The 18,183-nt window shown below is 39.9% G+C and overlaps 2 protein-coding genes and 1 long non-coding RNA gene across 3 annotated transcripts in view; all 3 read right to left on the bottom strand.

Moving 5' to 3' along the window:
• Positions 1-13: 13 nt before the first annotated feature.
• On the bottom strand, positions 14-3,311 carry LOC132977393 (retinol dehydrogenase 10-like). Its single transcript, XM_061041926.1, has 5 exons — positions 2,719-3,311; positions 951-1,049; positions 710-855; positions 489-620; positions 14-358 (listed from the first exon to the last, which is right to left on the bottom strand). The coding sequence occupies exons 1-5, from the start codon at positions 3,166-3,168 to the stop codon at positions 238-240; spliced, it is 948 nt and encodes a 315-aa protein (XP_060897909.1). The 5' UTR covers positions 3,169-3,311; the 3' UTR covers positions 14-237.
• Positions 3,312-5,528: 2,217 nt separating this feature from the next.
• On the bottom strand, positions 5,529-8,712 carry LOC132977395 (uncharacterized). Its single transcript, XR_009673820.1, has 2 exons — positions 7,217-8,712; positions 5,529-6,865 (listed from the first exon to the last, which is right to left on the bottom strand). It is a non-coding gene; the product is annotated as an uncharacterized LOC132977395 (long non-coding RNA).
• Positions 8,713-9,249: 537 nt separating this feature from the next.
• Positions 9,250-18,183, bottom strand: part of LOC132977392 (potassium voltage-gated channel subfamily B member 1-like) — a 36,110-nt gene continuing 27,176 nt past the window's right edge. The window contains exon 3 of the mRNA XM_061041925.1: positions 9,250-11,437. Within this exon, the coding sequence (XP_060897908.1) occupies positions 9,584-11,437 (1,854 nt within the window). The 3' untranslated portion in view covers positions 9,250-9,583. The remainder of the gene's footprint in view (positions 11,438-18,183) is intronic.

Genomic DNA, 18,183 nt, shown 5'->3' with positions numbered 1-18,183 from the left:
ACTTTAGTCCTCTAGTTTATAGGTTAATCAATAAGAGGAAATTCTGTTGAATAAGATGTGATCATTTTAAAACCCAAAATGACAGTATGCATGCAATACAACATTCGAGGGAACACATCAACCATTAACAGTCCCTCTTCAGAGTGTAGGCTTTCCCTTCAGATGACAAAATCATGTAAAAATACAGTGTTAGCCTTTGGTGTCTGTAGTTCCAGAAATGAATAAGATTAAAAGTTCTCAGGAGGATTTCATGAGGCCATTGGAGGTCTTCAGTTCAACATTCTTGATGAAGGGTAGCATGCATTTGTCACCTCCCATGAAGCGATATGTTGCCACATTTGCATCCCAAGGAAGTAATCTAGAGAAGAGAGGTTAAAATGGGAGTTGCTTAATTTCTCATGAATAATATAGTCTTAGCAGTACCTCTGTAGTGGGTGTAAGAGTGTATACTGTAAATGTTTGTAAAGAACAAAAGGATCAATACTCACGCTCGTGTGAGGAAGGGGATGTACATAAGGCGAGGAATGCAGATCATCTGCTGTTCACCTAAAATGGCTTTCATAGACTGCTGTACAGTGTAGAGAGGCTCCAGAGGTGGAATCAAACTCTGAATCTCCTTCCTGTTTGATGTAATCAAAAAAGATATATAAAATATCTATCCCCATCTCCCCTTTAATGTCACAACCAGAAATAAAGTGTGGCATCTCACCTGATTTCGCAGCCTGCAAACATCCCTGTGTCTACAATATAAGGGCAGACCAAAGTGGTTTTGATACCATCCAGGTTCTCTGCTAGCAGCTCATGTGTCAGTGACTCGTGGAAACCAACAGCTCCATATTTACTAGCACAGTAATCCTGTAATTAGAGAGGAAGCAACATCAACAGAGTGATCTGGATTCTCTTTTCTAGGATGTCTTTGTACTGAGGAACTCTTCAAACATTGATCTTACCTCCACACATGCAGTGCTGAAGAGCCCGAGAGCGCTGGCAACAGTTACTATGTGGCCGCAGTTTTTTGCTTTCATTTGAGGCAGGAAGGCCTTTGTCATCTGTTGGATGGGATTAGATCAGTAAAACAATTTGAGTGCCTTTTACAGAAATAGGGAAGAAATGTTAAGTATCAGTATGCTTTCAAAAACATTCGATGGAATTGAAATCCAATAAGAAGACAGCCAGTGATGTAATGTCTCTAGTTGAAACCTTAGACTGTAGAGTGTAGATAATAAGGGTTGAAACAGACACTTGCAGAATAGTTTGCCTTAAATCTAAACTCATTGTAAATGACTTTTGCTTACATATGCATCTATTAACATTAACAGCAGGTTCCTTCTTCAGTCAGATTGCTTGTGGTGTCATGGTCAAGGCTGGATAACCAATAGGATCCCTGACCCCTCAGCGACATCCCAGTTAGTTTGTTATGATTTGACTTGTTTTCGTTTGGTTCATCTGTTTTTTATGCAGTGTCTTGTAAAGGGGGATTTGTCTGAAGCTTGTAGGTTCAAAGGCCTACTCAAACCCCTCTGTCCCAGCACTTTAGTTATGAAATGTATTTATGGAATACTAAACTCTAATATAAGGTGAGTTTGATCTTGTCTATAGTCTTCGGCCTGATCTGTGGGACAACAAAAACATTCAGGTTTCTACTCCAGTAGTCACTGAAGCGTCACATGTTTTTATAAATACGATCACTTTTTGACAAGTAGATGATTATAGACTGCGTTACTTTGATCATTTCTAAGGGAAAGCAGATGCAGTCGAGGACCACCGACCACTAGCCCCGGCAACGAGGATGTAAAACGGTAACATGTGGGATGACATTGTGATACCAATAAGGCAGTGAAGAACAGTAATAAGAGGACCACCTGGACCATCTGCAATATTTCAGTAAGTTAGCCTGCTAAGTTAAAGCTACTTCTGTCATGTGCTGTTTGCCTCCCTTGGGTTGACTAGCATTAGCACAGATGGCGGGAAGCTGCCCAATGGAAGGAGTTTTGTATTATGTCAGGTGACTGAATTACCATATCCTTTCTGCCCACAGATGAAGTAGCTATTGCAAAATCACGAAATGTCTTTGTGGTGACTTGGTGTGGTTGTTGCATAGGCCTACTTCTTTTTTTTGTTTATTTAGCTCTCCTGATACAAATCTCTAGCTCCACTAATGCATAGGCCTAGTGCTTTTTAGAGGAAAGTCAAAGCAGTTTTACCCTCATGCCCTTGTTAAGAATGACCTGGGGAAGTTGCCAACTAACTGGCCCCAGTTTGGCCCCGCTCAGTAAGAGTGAAGTCTAGAACCACCACTGCAGGTTTTATTTTTGAAAATGAACACCACTATAGGCTATGGTGTTGATATCAGTCATAAAGATGATAAGCTTCCCCTTATGTATTATATGAGCATTATGGAACTAAGACTTTTAAGAGGCTCAAGGGCAGAGTCACGTGCTGTTTTAACCGGTGGGCTTGCGTGAGCTCCTGTTATTTAGTGGATTAGTGTGCTCGTGAACACATTGAACAGGCACAGGGACAGACTGCAGGCTGAGTGTGATGCACCAGCTCACATCTGATCCCTTCACACATCAGTGCACAAATACTAAGCTGACAGAGGGGGGGAATTATGTAATTCATGTCAGGCTGCTGAGTTTGACTCTGTAAGAAGCAGATATAGAGCTTTTTTACAGATTCAGTTGGTTGTGCGTAAAACCGCGTGCGTCTACGTCTCACCCAAAACAGCGCGTGGCAGTTCACGAGCAGAGTCCTCTCGAGGAGCTCGTCCGGACAGTCCAGCAGCCTCCGGCCAGCCACCACGCCCGCGTTGTTCACCAGTATGGACACCTCTCCCACCTCGGCCCTCACCAGGTCCGCCGCCTGGTAGATGTTCTGACGCTTGGACAGGTCCACCGTGTACGCGTGCACCTTTACTCCCAGCTCGCGCGCCAGCTCGGCGGTCCGCTCGTTGGCAGCCGTGTTACAGTCCCACAGCACCAGATGGGCCCCCTCTTTGGCGAACTCCAGGGCGAACAGGCGACCCAGGGCGCCCCCGGCCCCTGTTATCAGACACAGCTCCCCGTCTATGCACTTCAGTCGCGGCCGCAGAAAAGTCTGGATAATAGCTGAAATTATGGAGTACGTGAGGTCTATAAGCATGAGCAGCAGGTCCACTATAACAATCATGATGCTGCAGGAGAAACTGATGAACCACACAAGTAGACCTCCAAGCTCTGGACCAGTTGTTTCTGTGAGTGGCGTGCGATTGGATGGCCATTTTATATAACTTGTGTGTACCGGATTAGGAGGCAGAGTGATGCTGGCCACCAATAGAAGGGCTTTTTTTTGTTGATGACCTAGGAGCAGACTGTGACGTGTGCACATTCATTACTCGAGTCAAACTGGGATTAACATAACATGCAGGCCCAGAGCCTATAGCAGGGTATATAACATGTGTTTTATAACATAAGGATGAGAGACATCAGACAGAAGAGACCCCAACATATGGTTGTGTGGTTACCTAAACAGGTGAGCAAGTTAAGTTAAGATACTTAAGTGCAAACATTTTCTTCCACTAAACCATCAGTTATTTCCTCATGTGTATGCATAAACATTATCATTTTGCGGCCTTTTACCAATTTCGAGTCAGTTTCCCAATTTTAAGAAGATGTTACTGGAAAACACTTTTTAAGTGTTATGAGAATTTGTTATGAAATGGTGCCATAGAAATACAATTAAGATTGATTGTGAGTAAAGGGACTTTGGTTGGCAGTGAACACACAACACACACACACACACACACACACACACACACACACACACACACACACACACACACACACACAAACTTCCATATCTGCTGGGAGAAAAACAAACTAGTGAAATTATAGCTGCAAAATTCATCACAGCCTGTCAGAACCTGAGGACAACCAGTGGAACCTGAACACACACACACACACACACACACACACACACACACACACACATACACACACACACACACACACTCACACGCACACGCACACACACAGACACACACATTTAATTGAATTGATTTTGATTGAACTCTGAGCCAGACTATAGGCAGTCTTTAAGACCTACCTTAGTGAAGAAGAATCAAATTAACATTAAATCATGTTTAACAGTTTTTATTGTATCAATATAAGGCGGACGTAACTGAAAATATCTCTTACTGCAGTAACATTTGTGCTTTTATTGAGCCTAACATCTGGAGGTGCAGTAATATTTAGTTTACAGTTATAGTCTGTAAAGCGCATGCTCCTTTCTTACACTTTTCTTCTTCTTCATAAAAACATTTTCATACTACTAAAGATCAAAATCATTGTTCTTTTACTCTGAGCTTATGTAAGAAATTCTCCCAAGCCACAGTTAACAGTGAATTCCTTTTACACAAGTGTATCTTTAAGTCGACATTCCTTTCATCCGTTAAAGACAGTGATTCCTGATCCATGATTTGAGGGGGATTAAAATGTTAAGGTGATAAACCTTGAGCATGTGTGCACAAATCCCTAATATACATTCTTCTTTCATTTTCTTCTTTTAACATGTTCTCTCTTTCTTCTGTAGCTTACATCTGACATCTCACTTAAATATTAGAATATGCAACTGCACCTGTGAGCCCTGCTTCAGTGGTTTTGCTTTGTTGCTGCTGCACCTGCAGATGTTGTTCCAGGTGAGAGTTAAGACTGTTTTTGTCTCGTGAAAAGCTTGTAGTGGTGACTGGCATTGACTGTGATGTAATCCTCTTCAGAATTTCACTCATGACGAAGGTGTGACGTAATGAAACATAACAAACTGGAATGTGCTTCATGTTTTGGATGAACCTTTTGCTATTATTAACTGCTACTGAGGATTACAAACATGCCGAGGACCAGAAATAAAAACCATCTAATGAGATTATTAAAGTATGACACAGTGTTATGAATATGGATAATGGTCAGTGGTCAGTATGTGATGTAACCAGCTGTTATAGTGTACGTATCCCTTAGATAGAACCCAAATCCTTAATCAATGAATGAGTTGCTCACCTGATAACTTTAAACTAAAAACAGTTAAGCTGCTTCTTTCTATTTCAAATAATTCATGTAGAGTATTTCATGTTTTTCAGATGGTTCATCAAGCTAAAAAAAACTACACAAGATGATGCCACCATGGGAAATAATAATATTTAATAATATTTTATAGACCTGACAATAAGATCCTGGTCTCCTTGAGTTAGCATTACTGTAGCTTTACATTTTAAATGTCTTTCTTAGACATCATCTGTCAACTTTTAGGCAGTGTATAGACCGATCATCTTATTTGATTCTTCTTTTTCTTAATAAAAACATTTAAATCTACATTAGCGCTCTGTATTTTATGTTTAACATGCGCATGCCACTAGGGGGTGCTGTTGTATCAGACATCCAGTTTCCCATCCACAACAACACTGTCATTGCACAATCTCCCTTCAGGCTCTCTTCATTGCCACAACATGAATGAAAAACACACACAACCGGTAATAAAGTGAGGCTTGAAGCACCGACTCTGGATTATTGACTTTTATTAAGCATCAGTCAGTAAAAGGTGGAAATATCTCCAGAATCTCTGATCACAGACTTTGTCCTAAAGCTTCTTACTGTAGATAGTATTTACAAGTCCTGTGTCACAAAGTTTAGTAGCGCTACATGCGTTCAACAACAAGGAACCACAAAGATCATATTCAACAAAGTCAACTGGTACAAAGTATGAAACTTTACAAAACAGACATTTCCCCAGACACGGTGTGGGCAGTGTGCAGACCAGTAAGAGCTGAGTGGAGGTGATGATTCCCTGAAGAAAGGGGAAAGATTCAGAAAATTCTACAATGTGTCTGCATTGGCTTTAACCTCTGTCGTGGCTTATTGTGCTTAAAGAAAATGACATTGAATCTTGTGCTTTTGGAAATTGATATAAAACCAAAATGTACCTTTGTATGTAGACAGTTTATTTACATGGTCAATAAAGTGCAGTTTAAATAATAATATAATAATGATGATAATTAAAGAAAAGAAAGATTATTAACATTCTTCAATCAGAAAAAGAGTAATGACCATTTTAGTATGGCTTGTATAAAGGAAGTGAGTCCACCATGATGAGAGGCTTAATTCCATATTTGTCAGTATTTACTGCATGTCTGACTGTTGTGTGATGAATGTTAATGAATCTGCACTTTTCACTGTGAAACTAATCCTCCTTTTTACATTTCCTTAGCTTTTCATTTTTTTTTCCATAATGGTGAAAGTCATGTCATCGTTTGTCAGTTTGACATTTGTTATCCCATCACCACGCAGCGTTCAGATCACGACTGCAACAAATCCCACACACCAATGACTTATGATTCTTTTGGTTACAAAGTTAGTTGCTGAGGACTCCACGTGACCACGTCTGCCCAAAGACTTTGCTGTAACTGAGCCTTTTTCCTGCTGGCCTAGTCTCTCCCTTTGCATGCCCAGGATGATATTTATAGAACCACAGAAATGAAGGAAAAAAAATCCTCAAACAGATGCCTAAACCCAAAGTGACATTTTTTGCACTGTCATTCTGCAAAAAGGGACCATAATGGAAAACACACACATTTAAGTTCTGTGTTCATAATCAGTCTGTATATCTCATGGACAAGCTATGATAGCATGTTTAATGCCTGAGGAGATGCTTCGCTCTTACTTTTGTTTTTACGTAGCCTATAATGTTTGACGTGACTATCTTGTCTTTGTTTAAGAGGTCTTTGGGTTCAGGAGGAAAGTGCTGCTTACGTCTGTCAGGTGTGATAAGCTCTCACCTGTCACACGGGTTGTTCCTATTCCAATCACATTTCACACTCTCCCTCCACAGGAGCAGGGAGCTGAAGTGACCACACACACACACACAAGTCAATGCAGCAGCACCTTTAGGTTTAGATGTAAGTTGCTGAAGTCATGTTCAGTCTTGCTGGGATGTGTGCAGCTCTCAATGACAATGGAAGAGGGATATAAAGGGATTATGTGACCAATCAAAAGGCCCACAATATAATAATGTCTCCTTAAGCAGACTGAAGCCACAGGTGAGGAGGTCAAATATGAGATACAAAAATGTTAATTACTGAATAAAAGCAAAATTTAAACACTTCTGCATGTCTATTTGCTATATCTTATTTGAGTCTTGAAGGCCTGTCACCATACATTAGGCTACATAATGCATAAAATTCACTCTGTACCTGTTTTTGTTGCTGTGGATTTGGGCCTTTTTCATGCAAATTTCTTGAGCGCATTTAAGTACAAGTGTTGAGGAAAGACAGGATGCGCAGAGGTGTTGGTATATACAATCACTATCAGTCTGGCAGCTTGATGATCAACTTCATGTGTAGAGGGTTGAACCGTCATCAGACGGGACACAACAACAGATTGAGTGTGTGTGGCAGGCGTCTGTTAAAAGCAAAGGCACAGAAATATCTAACTCATTTTAGGTCTAATGGTAAAAAACTGAGTACAGAGTAAATACTTAAATAAATACAAATACAAAGTAGATGCTTTGTAGCATGCTTGCGGGATATGTGATTAATTTAAGAATTTTCAAAAAAAACATGCTTGCTTGATTAGTGAGAGCACCAGATAAACAACACCCAGATTGGTCATATGTTTGAATTTGGGTGCTTAAAGAAATACAGGATGCAGAATAGTGTGACCTACAGATATTAACGGTGCCTCCTTTAGTGTATGAGAGGCGAGCTGTACATTGCTGTGAGGTGGCTTGTATTTTGTAGGAGATGTCATGTGAATTGGTCTGTGCATAATGTTTTGGATGTCTGGAAGCAAAAACCACTTGCCAAGTTCCACAGTCTGTAAATAATCAAATTAGCTTTTCAAAATGAATGTTAAATAAAGTGCTGCTGTGTTGTCTCTTCCTTTTCCCAGTTTCCTCTCTTTTCAGCCATGTAATCAGCTTTCTCCTTCAGAGGCCAATCCTGGCATCTGTGCAATCCCCCAGCTTACATGTTTGTACCAAATGAGCAAGTATGGCTCCCTGAAATACGTCAGATTCTGCTGTTAAGAAAAGGAATGCTTTTGTTTTTTTTAAACATTTTCAGATAAAACAGTAAAATATACTGTACCATCTTCAGAAAGAACAAGTCTTTGGTTCTTCACATTGCACAAAGGATAGAGGGACAGACATTTACAAGTAGTCGGTAGCAAACACATTTTTCTACTACAGTTTATCATCTAATGAATTAAACTCCATCAAAATAATGCAGTACTCCATATTGAAATGCAAAATATGACATTAGCACAATATATTCTTCTAAAGGTCCATTCTTTTAGAAAATATCTTAAAAATATAAAGTATTTGGATTCTTTACCTTGTACAACACGTGTTGTTTTGTATAATATTCTACTGTTGTAGAAACTTTGATTCTTCAACGCTGTCTGTCCAGCTATGATGACACACTGTGATTTAATACAAAGTTCAGATCATCAGCTACGATAGGAATGATGACTCCTCTAGAACACCTTTGAGAAAGTTTTGAACTACCATAAGACTTTTGTGATTTTCTCAGGTCAAGACTGATAACACCAAGCTACAGGACACATACTGACATGAACCAATAAGAATAAAGATTTCTCTGCTTCTGTGTTCAGAATAAACTATTTGTCTCATGTTAAGGTGCTCTCTCTTGTCAGCAGTCGGGCACAACAGGAACAAGAAAGACATTGGTTGGATGCAGCCTCACAGTGTCTCTGTGTTGTCTATGTGTTTTCTGTGCAGTAAAAAAAAGATAGACACTTAACAGACTGAAACACTTGATTCTCAAGTTTACACTAAGACAAGAGACAAAGAATGCAACATCACATTAGATGAACTCAAATAAAGATAAATAATGGAAACATTTGTAATGTATGTGCTGTCCTTGAACTTCTCTTTTTTTCCTCATGTAAAAACACAAACACAAGTGATCTAAGGCCAGTTCTAAGGAAAAAAGTTAAAGGGAGCGCCTTGTACATTTTCCAAACACACCGTTGCCTTGTAAATGAGTATAGACTTTAAAAACATGAAAAAAAAGGAATATTGTTCCTTTAAATTTCCTTAAATGCAATACAATGGTTTGCTACTGTATGGACAGATTTTGCTGTAGTGGCATTCAAATAGTATCCAGGGATGTCAGAAAAATAGGGCTTGCTTGTAAAAATTATATTATATACTATAATATCTACATATATATATATATATATATATATATATATAGTATATATACTATATATCTACAACTAGGCTATTATTATTATTGGGTGGTAATCTGGGCTTAAACAAATGTATTAATAGCATCCTTTGCCATTTTAAAACATCTTTGATCAGAGTCCTCTGGCAAATTCATTTATTCATGAGTCCCTGGTGGGAGAGCAAAAAAAAAAGTCCTCCACAATGTCCACAACAATTGTACCTCATGGGAGAACCTTATGTTTTGTAAATGTCTTCAGTGCTTTTCATATTTTTTGGGAAGATCAGTTTTGCGTCCATTGTCCTTTATGTTTCCCTTCCTGTTTTCTACTACCGTTAATGTTTCTCTTGAGGTCCTTCACTTGCACCTTTAAGCTTTATAGTGACTCTTCTCTCCCTGAAGTGCCAGTAGTTCCTGAGCCACATGGTTCTCTTGCACTGCTGCTGGCAGTGTGCTGTTCCCAAGCTTCCTCTGCAGGCCCCCTGTGTGGTTGGACCCTTGCTGGAAGCCTGCGTGATGGCTAAACTTGGGGCTAGCGTTTTCCAAGAGTCTTTGAGATGGATTGGTGCCAGAGCCGTCATGGAGGTGCTCCTCCTCATCAGTGTCAGCATCGATGAATGTATTGATAGATGAATCATGGAATGTGAATATGCTTGATGGTAAATATTCTGGGCTCTTGCTTGGTGTCCTGCTGCTGGCAGTTGTGTAGATGGACGCCTCTGGGCTTTGGACTGACGAGCTGTCTGAGAGCACCCCTGTTCCTGAATCCTCTCTTGCTCTGAAGTTGACTTTGAGTGGGCGGCTTTTGACAGGGTTTCTGAAGTGCAGACCCCTGGGGCTGTCAGGGTAGGGACTGGATTTGTTGCTGTGTCCTGTCAGGGGTATACTGTTACCCTGGGATCCTTCGTGTTCGTTCTCCAAGGTGGGTTCCAGGCTCGGGTTGGTGCTGACCTTCCCGGGTATGTTGCTGACGGGGCTCTGGGAGTAGCGTGAGCTCTCAGGAAAGTCGGTGGCACAGCTGATGAAGCTGTCAATGCTAGACATGCTCCTCATGTCTGAAACTACCTCTGCTGGATTGAGGTGGGCTTCGGCAGGGATGCTTCCCATCTCAATTTCCGTTCTCCGCCTCGTTGCTTTGGACTGTGACCCTTTGTCCTTGTTGTTGGGGTCGGGTTGAGACTGGGTCTTGGCCATCTTGTTGTACGCCTCCTCCAGTTTCTGTGCACTGAGATGCTGTGGGCTGCTTGAGGGCTTGGCTTGCTCTTGGTAGCTTGGTTCGATGGTTTTGATGGGACTGCTGGGGCTCATCTGTAACTTGAGTTTGGATGTCCCTTTGGGCTGAGCAGGAGACACATGGTTACCATGCACTTTATCGTTCTTTTCAATTGTATTTTCCACCATTACATCCAGGAGCTCTATACTGTTGCCAAATGCATCTTTAATGTTCATAGAGACAATGCTACCATTCCGTTTAGCTCTCTCCAGAGCTTCCCTTCTTTTAATGGCTTTCTCCTGCCTTTTTTGTTCTTTGTAGAACTCAGAGAAGTTATTCACGATGATGGGGATAGGCAGGGCTATCACCAGAACTCCAGCTATGCAGCACAATCCTCCAACTATCTTTCCTAGAAGAGTTTTTGGGTAGATATCTCCATAACCTACTGTTGTCATTGTAATGGTTGCCCACCAGAATGAAGCTGGGATACTTTTGAACTTGGTGTCCTCTTCGTCCTTTTCTGCAAAGAACACAAGACTGGAAAATATCATTATGCCCATGGCCAAGAAAAGGATCAGCAGGCCTAGCTCATTGTAACTCCTCCTAAGAGTGAATCCCAGAGACTGAAGACCTGTGGAGTGACGGGCCAGCTTTAATATACGCAAGATCCGCATGATCCTGAAGATCTGGACTACTCGTCGGACGTTCTGAAACTGCAGCACACTCTTGTTTGATTCTGTCAGAAAGATGGTGACATAGTAGGGGAGAATAGCCAGCAGATCGATTATATTCAGAGGACCCTTAAAAAACTTCCACTTGTTAGGGGAGGATAGGAAGCGCAGCAGGTACTCCATGGTAAACCAAGCGATGCATACAGCTTCCACATGAGCCAGTTGTGGGTTGTCTGTTGTTTGGCCAAACTCATCTGTGTCCTGCAGCTCTGGAAGGGTGTTCAGAGACAAGGCGATGGTGGACAACACGATGAAGAGGATGGAGATGATTGCCAGGATCTGGAAGACACAGAAGAAAACCACTATAAGAATATTGAAAAACATGTAGATCTGAGAAATTCACCACAGCTATGTATTCCCATCATGTACCATGTTTTAGGGATTGCAGTGTTGATTTGTCCAAAATGGAAATGAGTTCAGGCTGTTTGGAAGTTACTTTTTTGATGGATTACGTGGAATGTTTTAAAAAGTTCAAAGATGACAATGACTCACTGGGACCTTTCATCAAGTGGGACCATGAGGTTCACATTTGAGGTTTTCAGTGAAAAATCTACAACTAGTAGTTGGACTCCAGTGAAATGTAGAACATAAATTCACGTTCCCCTTACAGTTTGCCATAATAACCTTGATGATCGTATGACTTTTCATCTATCCCCATCTGTAGGCCAACATTTTAATTTGTCCTACCGATTGAACTATAAGATTAAAAGACTTCCCCGAATATGCAAAAGTCTGAAGCCATCTGTTTTATTTTTGAGCAAGGGTCCTTGTCATTACCTTGAACCTGTTGTTTGCATCATATTTTAAGACTTTCGTCTTGTAAAACAATCTGAGTTATACTCAAATAATAAATGAAAATCTAATAGAAGACAGTAGTATTTCTACAGCAGGCATATAAGGTCATCATTTTTAAGAGTAAAATTCATACATTAATTGGTAGCCAAAGTTATCAGTCCCCTGCCCCTGAAACACATCCTGAAAGTTAAAACAGTCCAACAAATTGAAATAGGGCAATAATGATGTCAGAGGAAGAAGGTCAAACCCCTTAGAAACTCAACAACATGTCAAACTGCTGTGGCTCCACTCAACGAGCAATGGCAGTTTCTGACCGTATTAGTTCACGGCCCTTTTAACTTTGTGAATGCTTCCTCCAAAGTATTCATCAAATGCCATGTCAGCATTTCAAAGTTACAGTGTCAGAGCTATAATGTGATCTCTTGGGTGGAAGCTTTTTTTCTCCCTTGAAGTCTGGATATGCAGAAAGAGACAGTGAAGCAGAGAGAGGAGAGTTTTAGATGTATTGATACATTTTTAAAACCCCTGTCACTCTTCTTTTTTTTAATCATCCTCCCTTTCCATTTCGTCTTTGCTTCAATCCTTAATGCCCAGGACTACAAGAATTCTAAATGTAGTTTTAGTTTTCCAAAGCACACGATGCATGGTCGACAGACTACTGAGGCCTCTGAGGCATTGAGCTACCTTCTAATGATGATAATCGGCTGAGTACAATAAGGTTTGGTCATAGTGCAAGGGATTAACAAGGCTGTACAGTTGTAGGTGTGGGTGTGCCACACCTACTATTCCTGTCCCATAGTCGGTGAAAATCCACCACAAGGTCACTATGGAGGCTGTGTCCCAGGCCAGTGGTGAACAGGATTATACTCTGGTACCAGCCAGTATCCATAATCTTGAATTAATCCTGACAGGTGAAAATTTTATCTTCAAGAATCGAATAGCTCAGCTATGAGAACACATGAAATGGTTCATTTATTTTATAATGCAGCAGAGTCAATAAGGCACCAATGCACTGTTAAAAAGGGTTGTGGTAAGTGTTATGTTACCTCATTAGCTCTTATTGGCAAGCACTGAGATCATGGGGAAAGCCAATCCCACTTCCTGTTTTACATAAATGCAACGGGAATCTAATCAAGAGTGCTGCTTCTTCAACACATTTCTGATACACACTCATCTACAATCAAATTCCAAACCACATGAATAATACACATCCATACACAAATCCATGCATTCACTCCCAACTTACTAATAAGCCTCAAGCCTCCCTTCCCCACTAGTCAGGAGGCAGGAGACTGAATATGTAATATAATATCATACAGAAGAGACAGCTATCCTATCCTGGAAAAGGTGTATGCAAAGTGGGTGCTCACTGGGCCATGACCAACTGCAAAGCCACGAAGCTAGCCTAGTTTTCAAACTGCTTTCACCGCACAAGGTTATTTCATGCCTGATCAAAGGAAAGATGGACAGGGAAGGAGGGCTTCAATAAACCCACAGCAGGAGGTCTCTCAGAGAAGTGGTGTCATAACAGGAGTTTCACAATTATGTGTTGGGTGGCAAGATTGAGTTTGTATTAAACCGTGAACATACTTTGGAGGAATAAGTTGATATTGATTTTCAAACAATAATTTGCCACAGTTGCATAAAATGTAGTCGGTTTTTGTGCAGCCTGACGAATTGTGTCAGTCAATTAAAAAAGTGCAATATCAAACTGAGCAATACATCATGTAAACGTCGCTAATAATCAGTGAATCACAGAGGTTTAGTGTTTTGTGAAAGGGAAGTAAGACAGCAGGGGGGCAGCTGCTAGAGAGTCAGGAAACAACTAGAGTAAGGAGCAGGGATGGCTGGTATAAAAAGGCAAGCAGGTCTATGCCCTCCCTTACAATAAAAATTAGAAAACCTATCTTCAAGTAACTTACTATGTTTTTTTTTAAAATCAAGTGGAACATAAAATACAAATGGAACCTAATTGTTACAATAAAAACACACACTATCTTTAAACGTGCTTATTTCTATACAGCCCATGACAGCATCCTCTTTCATTCACCCATAGAGTACATCAGTGACAGGGGTCATGACATGCCCCCTTGATTTGCTGATTATTTGGACTAAATTAAGTCAGCCTACATGCCAGTGACTTTTGATCAATGACACACCTGTAGCCTTACAGATAGAGATGCTAAGAAACTGTACAAATCTACTTAAGACACAATCTATTTAACTCAATTCCAAAGTGTTGAGTTATTGTTATTGTAGCCGCCACTGGTAGGAGTATATTAAATTACATAACACAAAACTGGCAATTACAGAGAACAGACAATGGACAGACTATGGACAAAGTCATGGCATTGTAGTCAACAGAAGAAATCTAGTCATCTCGTTTTTGGGCTTTCCCTTTCGTCCAGCTGTGTGAAATGCTGATTCATTTCAGGTCCCTCCTCATCGTTAATGGATTTGTCCTTTTCACCATATGAGCTGAATCAATGGAGGGATTATGTCACGCTGTGACTCACTCACTTTATTTTCTGTGAGTACAAGGTGGCATCTCTAATCCTCTTATTGTACTACTCCTGTGATTTGCCAATAAATATTTTCTGGCCGTGTGTGCTGACAGCTGAACTCCCACCTACAGAGTCTGCTGCAGTTCTCTCTGTGGGATACTCTGTCAGTATTTTTGTTCTTAATAGAGTTCAATGGGAAAGATGGATGGTATTGCTCTGCCAGAAAACAAAGTGGAAAATCCTTTTTCTCACCAAAGAAACATGGTAGACGCCATTTTCAGATATAAACACTTCCTCCCCTGGATTACAATAATTGGTGGAAAGTTCCACTTAGGGACTAGTGACAGTGCAGGAGCATTACTCTACCTGCTGCCCTCTTCTAATAATAATAAACCCCTAAATATGCTTTCTATCCATTTCGATTTCCTGTTTTAAGTATTTTGTTAGGCTTAGTAATCCTTGGGAACTATGTTTAGCTATAGCTATGTGGAAATTCAGAGTATTTAGAGGGTTTATATGTCAGTTTTTAAACTCAAAATGGAGACTACTTCTGTCAGACAGGAGAGAGGGCAGGGGGTCTGCTGAGGTAAGAACTTTGATAGGAACTCCAGCAGAGTTTTTAAATTTTAATTTAAACATCCTAAGTGTGTTACTTATAAAGTCTGGGCTAGTCCGAGTAGTTCAACTGAATCACACTATCATTAACAGAGTGGAGAACAACATACTGACAAACAGAAAACATAATGCAACACACTTTCTCTAAATGGAAGTTTACTTTCAATGGAATTTATATGATTTTACTTATTTTTTTAACCCTGAAATGTTTTCCTCTGTTCAGAACAAGCAGTTGGAATATGTACGTTTTCTTAAATGAATAAATACATACATAAATAAATAAAGTAGCTCTTTATTAATGGTATATGGGTGGTAGCCAAAAAGACAAACCCATTCTTTTGTCTGCCTGAAATACACAAAACCAAATAAAAAATATTGATTGAATTGTTAGTAATGTAGTTAGTAATGAAGAACAGGTAACACTTTACAATAAGGTAAAGGTTACTTTAAAGGTTACTTAGGTACTTAGTGGTTACCTAGTGGTTACGTAGTGGTTACTTAGTGGTTACTTAGTGGTTACTTAGTGGTCACTTAGTGGTTACTTAGCGGTTACCTAGTGGTTACTTAGTGGTTACCTAGTGGTTACTTAGTGGTTACTTAGTGGTCACTCAGTGGTTACTTAGTGGTTACCTAGTGGTCACTTAGTGGTTACTTAGTGGTTACTTATTGGTTACTTAGTGGTTACTTATTGGTTACTTAGTGGTTACTTAGTGGTTACTTATTGGTTACTTAGTGGTTACTTAGTGGTTACTTATTGGTTACTTAGGTACTTAGTTGTCACTTAGTGGTTACTTATTGGTTACTTAGGTACTTAGTGGTTACTTAGTGGTTACTTTGTGGTTACTTAGTGGTTACTTGGTGGTTACTTAGTGGTTACTTAGTGGTTACTTGGTGGTTACTTAGTGGTTACTTAGTGGTTACTTAGTGGTTACTCAGTGGTTACTCAGTGGTTACTTATTGGTTACTTATTGGTTACTTAGTGGTTACTTAGTGGTTACTTAGTGGTTACTTAGTGGTTACTTAGTGGTTACTTGGTGGTTACTTAGTGGTTACCTAGTGGTTACTTATTGGTTACTTGGTGGTTACTTTGTGGTTACTTAGTGGTTACTTAGTGGTTACTTAGTGTTTACCTAGTGATTACTTAGTGGTTACTTAGTGGTTACTTGGTGGTTACTTAGTGGTTACTTAGTGGTTACTTGGTGGTTACTTAGTGGTTACTTAGTGGTTACTTGGTGGTTACTTAGTGGTTACCTAGTGGTTACTTATTGGTTACTTGGTGGTTACTTTGTGGTTACTTAGTGGTTACTTAGTGGTTACCTAGTGATTACTTAGTGGTTACTTAGTGGTTACTTGGTGGTTACCTAGTGGTTACTTAGTGGTTACTTAGTGTTTACCTAGTGATTACTTAGTGGTTACTTAGTGGTTACTTGGTGGTTACCTAGTGGTTACTTAGTGGTTACTTGGTGGTTACTTAGTGGTTACCTAGTGGTTACTTATTGGTTACTTGGTGGTTACTTTGTGGTTACTTAGTGGTTACTTAGTGGTTACTTAGTGGTTACTTAGTGGTTACCTAGTGATTACTTAGTGGTTACTTAGTGGTTACTTGGTGGTTACCTAGTGGTTACTTTGTGGTTACTTAGTGTTTACCTAGTGATTACTTAGTGGTTACTTAGTGGTTACTTGGTGGTTACCTAGTGGTTACTTAGTGGTTACCTAGTGGTTACTTAGTGGTTACTTAGTGTTTACCTAGTGGTTACTTAGTGGTTCCTAGTGGTTACTTTGTGGTTACTTAGTGGTTACCTAGTGGTTACTTAGTGTTTACCTAGTGATTACTTAGTGGTTACTTAGTGGTTACTTAGTGGTTAATTAGTGGTTCCTAGTGGTTACTTAGTGGTTCCTAGTGATTACTTAGTGGTTACTTAGTGGTTACTTGGCGGTTACTTGGTGTTTACCTAGCAATTACTTAATGGTTACTTAGTGGTTATTTAGTGGTTACTTAATGGTTACTTGGTGGTTAAGGAGAATGAATAACCAGACACAACCTCTACTGATTTAACTACAAGATGGCAAAAGCAACTGAACTGATTTAAGAGATTTTGATAATGGCAGGGCTAAAGATTATTTATTGCAGGGTTGGTGGGGGAGAGCAGAAAGAAAAAGACTCCAAGGAGGCATACGATTGACAGAGATCATCCAGAGGTCAGCTGTCATTCACTCATGCTCCTATCACACTTTCCTCATATTTTTTTGTCAAACATTTAATTCTCAATTCAATTCATTTCAGCATTTTGGGAGTGCCTATATTTGTTGTTAGAGTGTTTTTAATTGATATTTTATGCCATTAGTTAACAAGCTAGGGAATTAAAAAGCTTAATTTTCTGTAAAAAAAAATAACAAGCATTTTAAATAGGAAGTCATTCTAACAAAACACATTTTAATTGTTATTATTATATTGCATTATAACACAATTCCAAGGCGCTAAACAATTTCAAATTATATAACCACCCCGTCCAACTTTCCCATCTGTTTCCATACCAGATATAGAACCACTTAAGGTGTCTCCTGGACAAGACCCCCTGTGTGCTGCACAGATGTTCTCACTGACTCATTTGCCTCATTTCACCTTGACAAGACACCCTTTTCAGTTCCACCTTTAAGCCATAGCAGGGGACCTGTTCCTATCCTGTGCCGTGTGTGTTTGGGTGGAGACAGAGACAGATTACTGAGCTTGCGGCTACACACTGGATGTGTCCTTTCAGAAGTGTGAAGGTGGTACTAAAATGATGAGGAACACAGAAGCAGGGTTTGTTGTGTGAACTGATGCATGCATGTTTTTGTTGTCATTTTCAAGAGATAAAAAATAAAACCATAAAAAATGTATTTGTCACATAAATGTTGGAGCATTTGTATGAGCAAAGGAAAGGAACCCTTTTTTAAGTGAAGGTCAGATAAAGGTTGAGATATTGAGAGAGAGGAACAAAGGTGTTTGAAAAATGAAAAATTAAGCCAAAATAAGACAGTGACAGAGTGAAAAAGTGAGAGGAGCGATTGCTCCCCTGTGGCTGAAGTATGATGTATGTGCCTGTGCTGTTGCTCTGATTGTTTGACCGC

This window comes from Labrus mixtus, chromosome 7 (genome assembly GCF_963584025.1).
Source record: "Labrus mixtus chromosome 7, fLabMix1.1, whole genome shotgun sequence".
NCBI lineage: Eukaryota > Metazoa > Chordata > Actinopteri > Labriformes > Labridae > Labrus > Labrus mixtus.
This window is presented reverse-complemented; position numbering and strand designations above follow the sequence as displayed.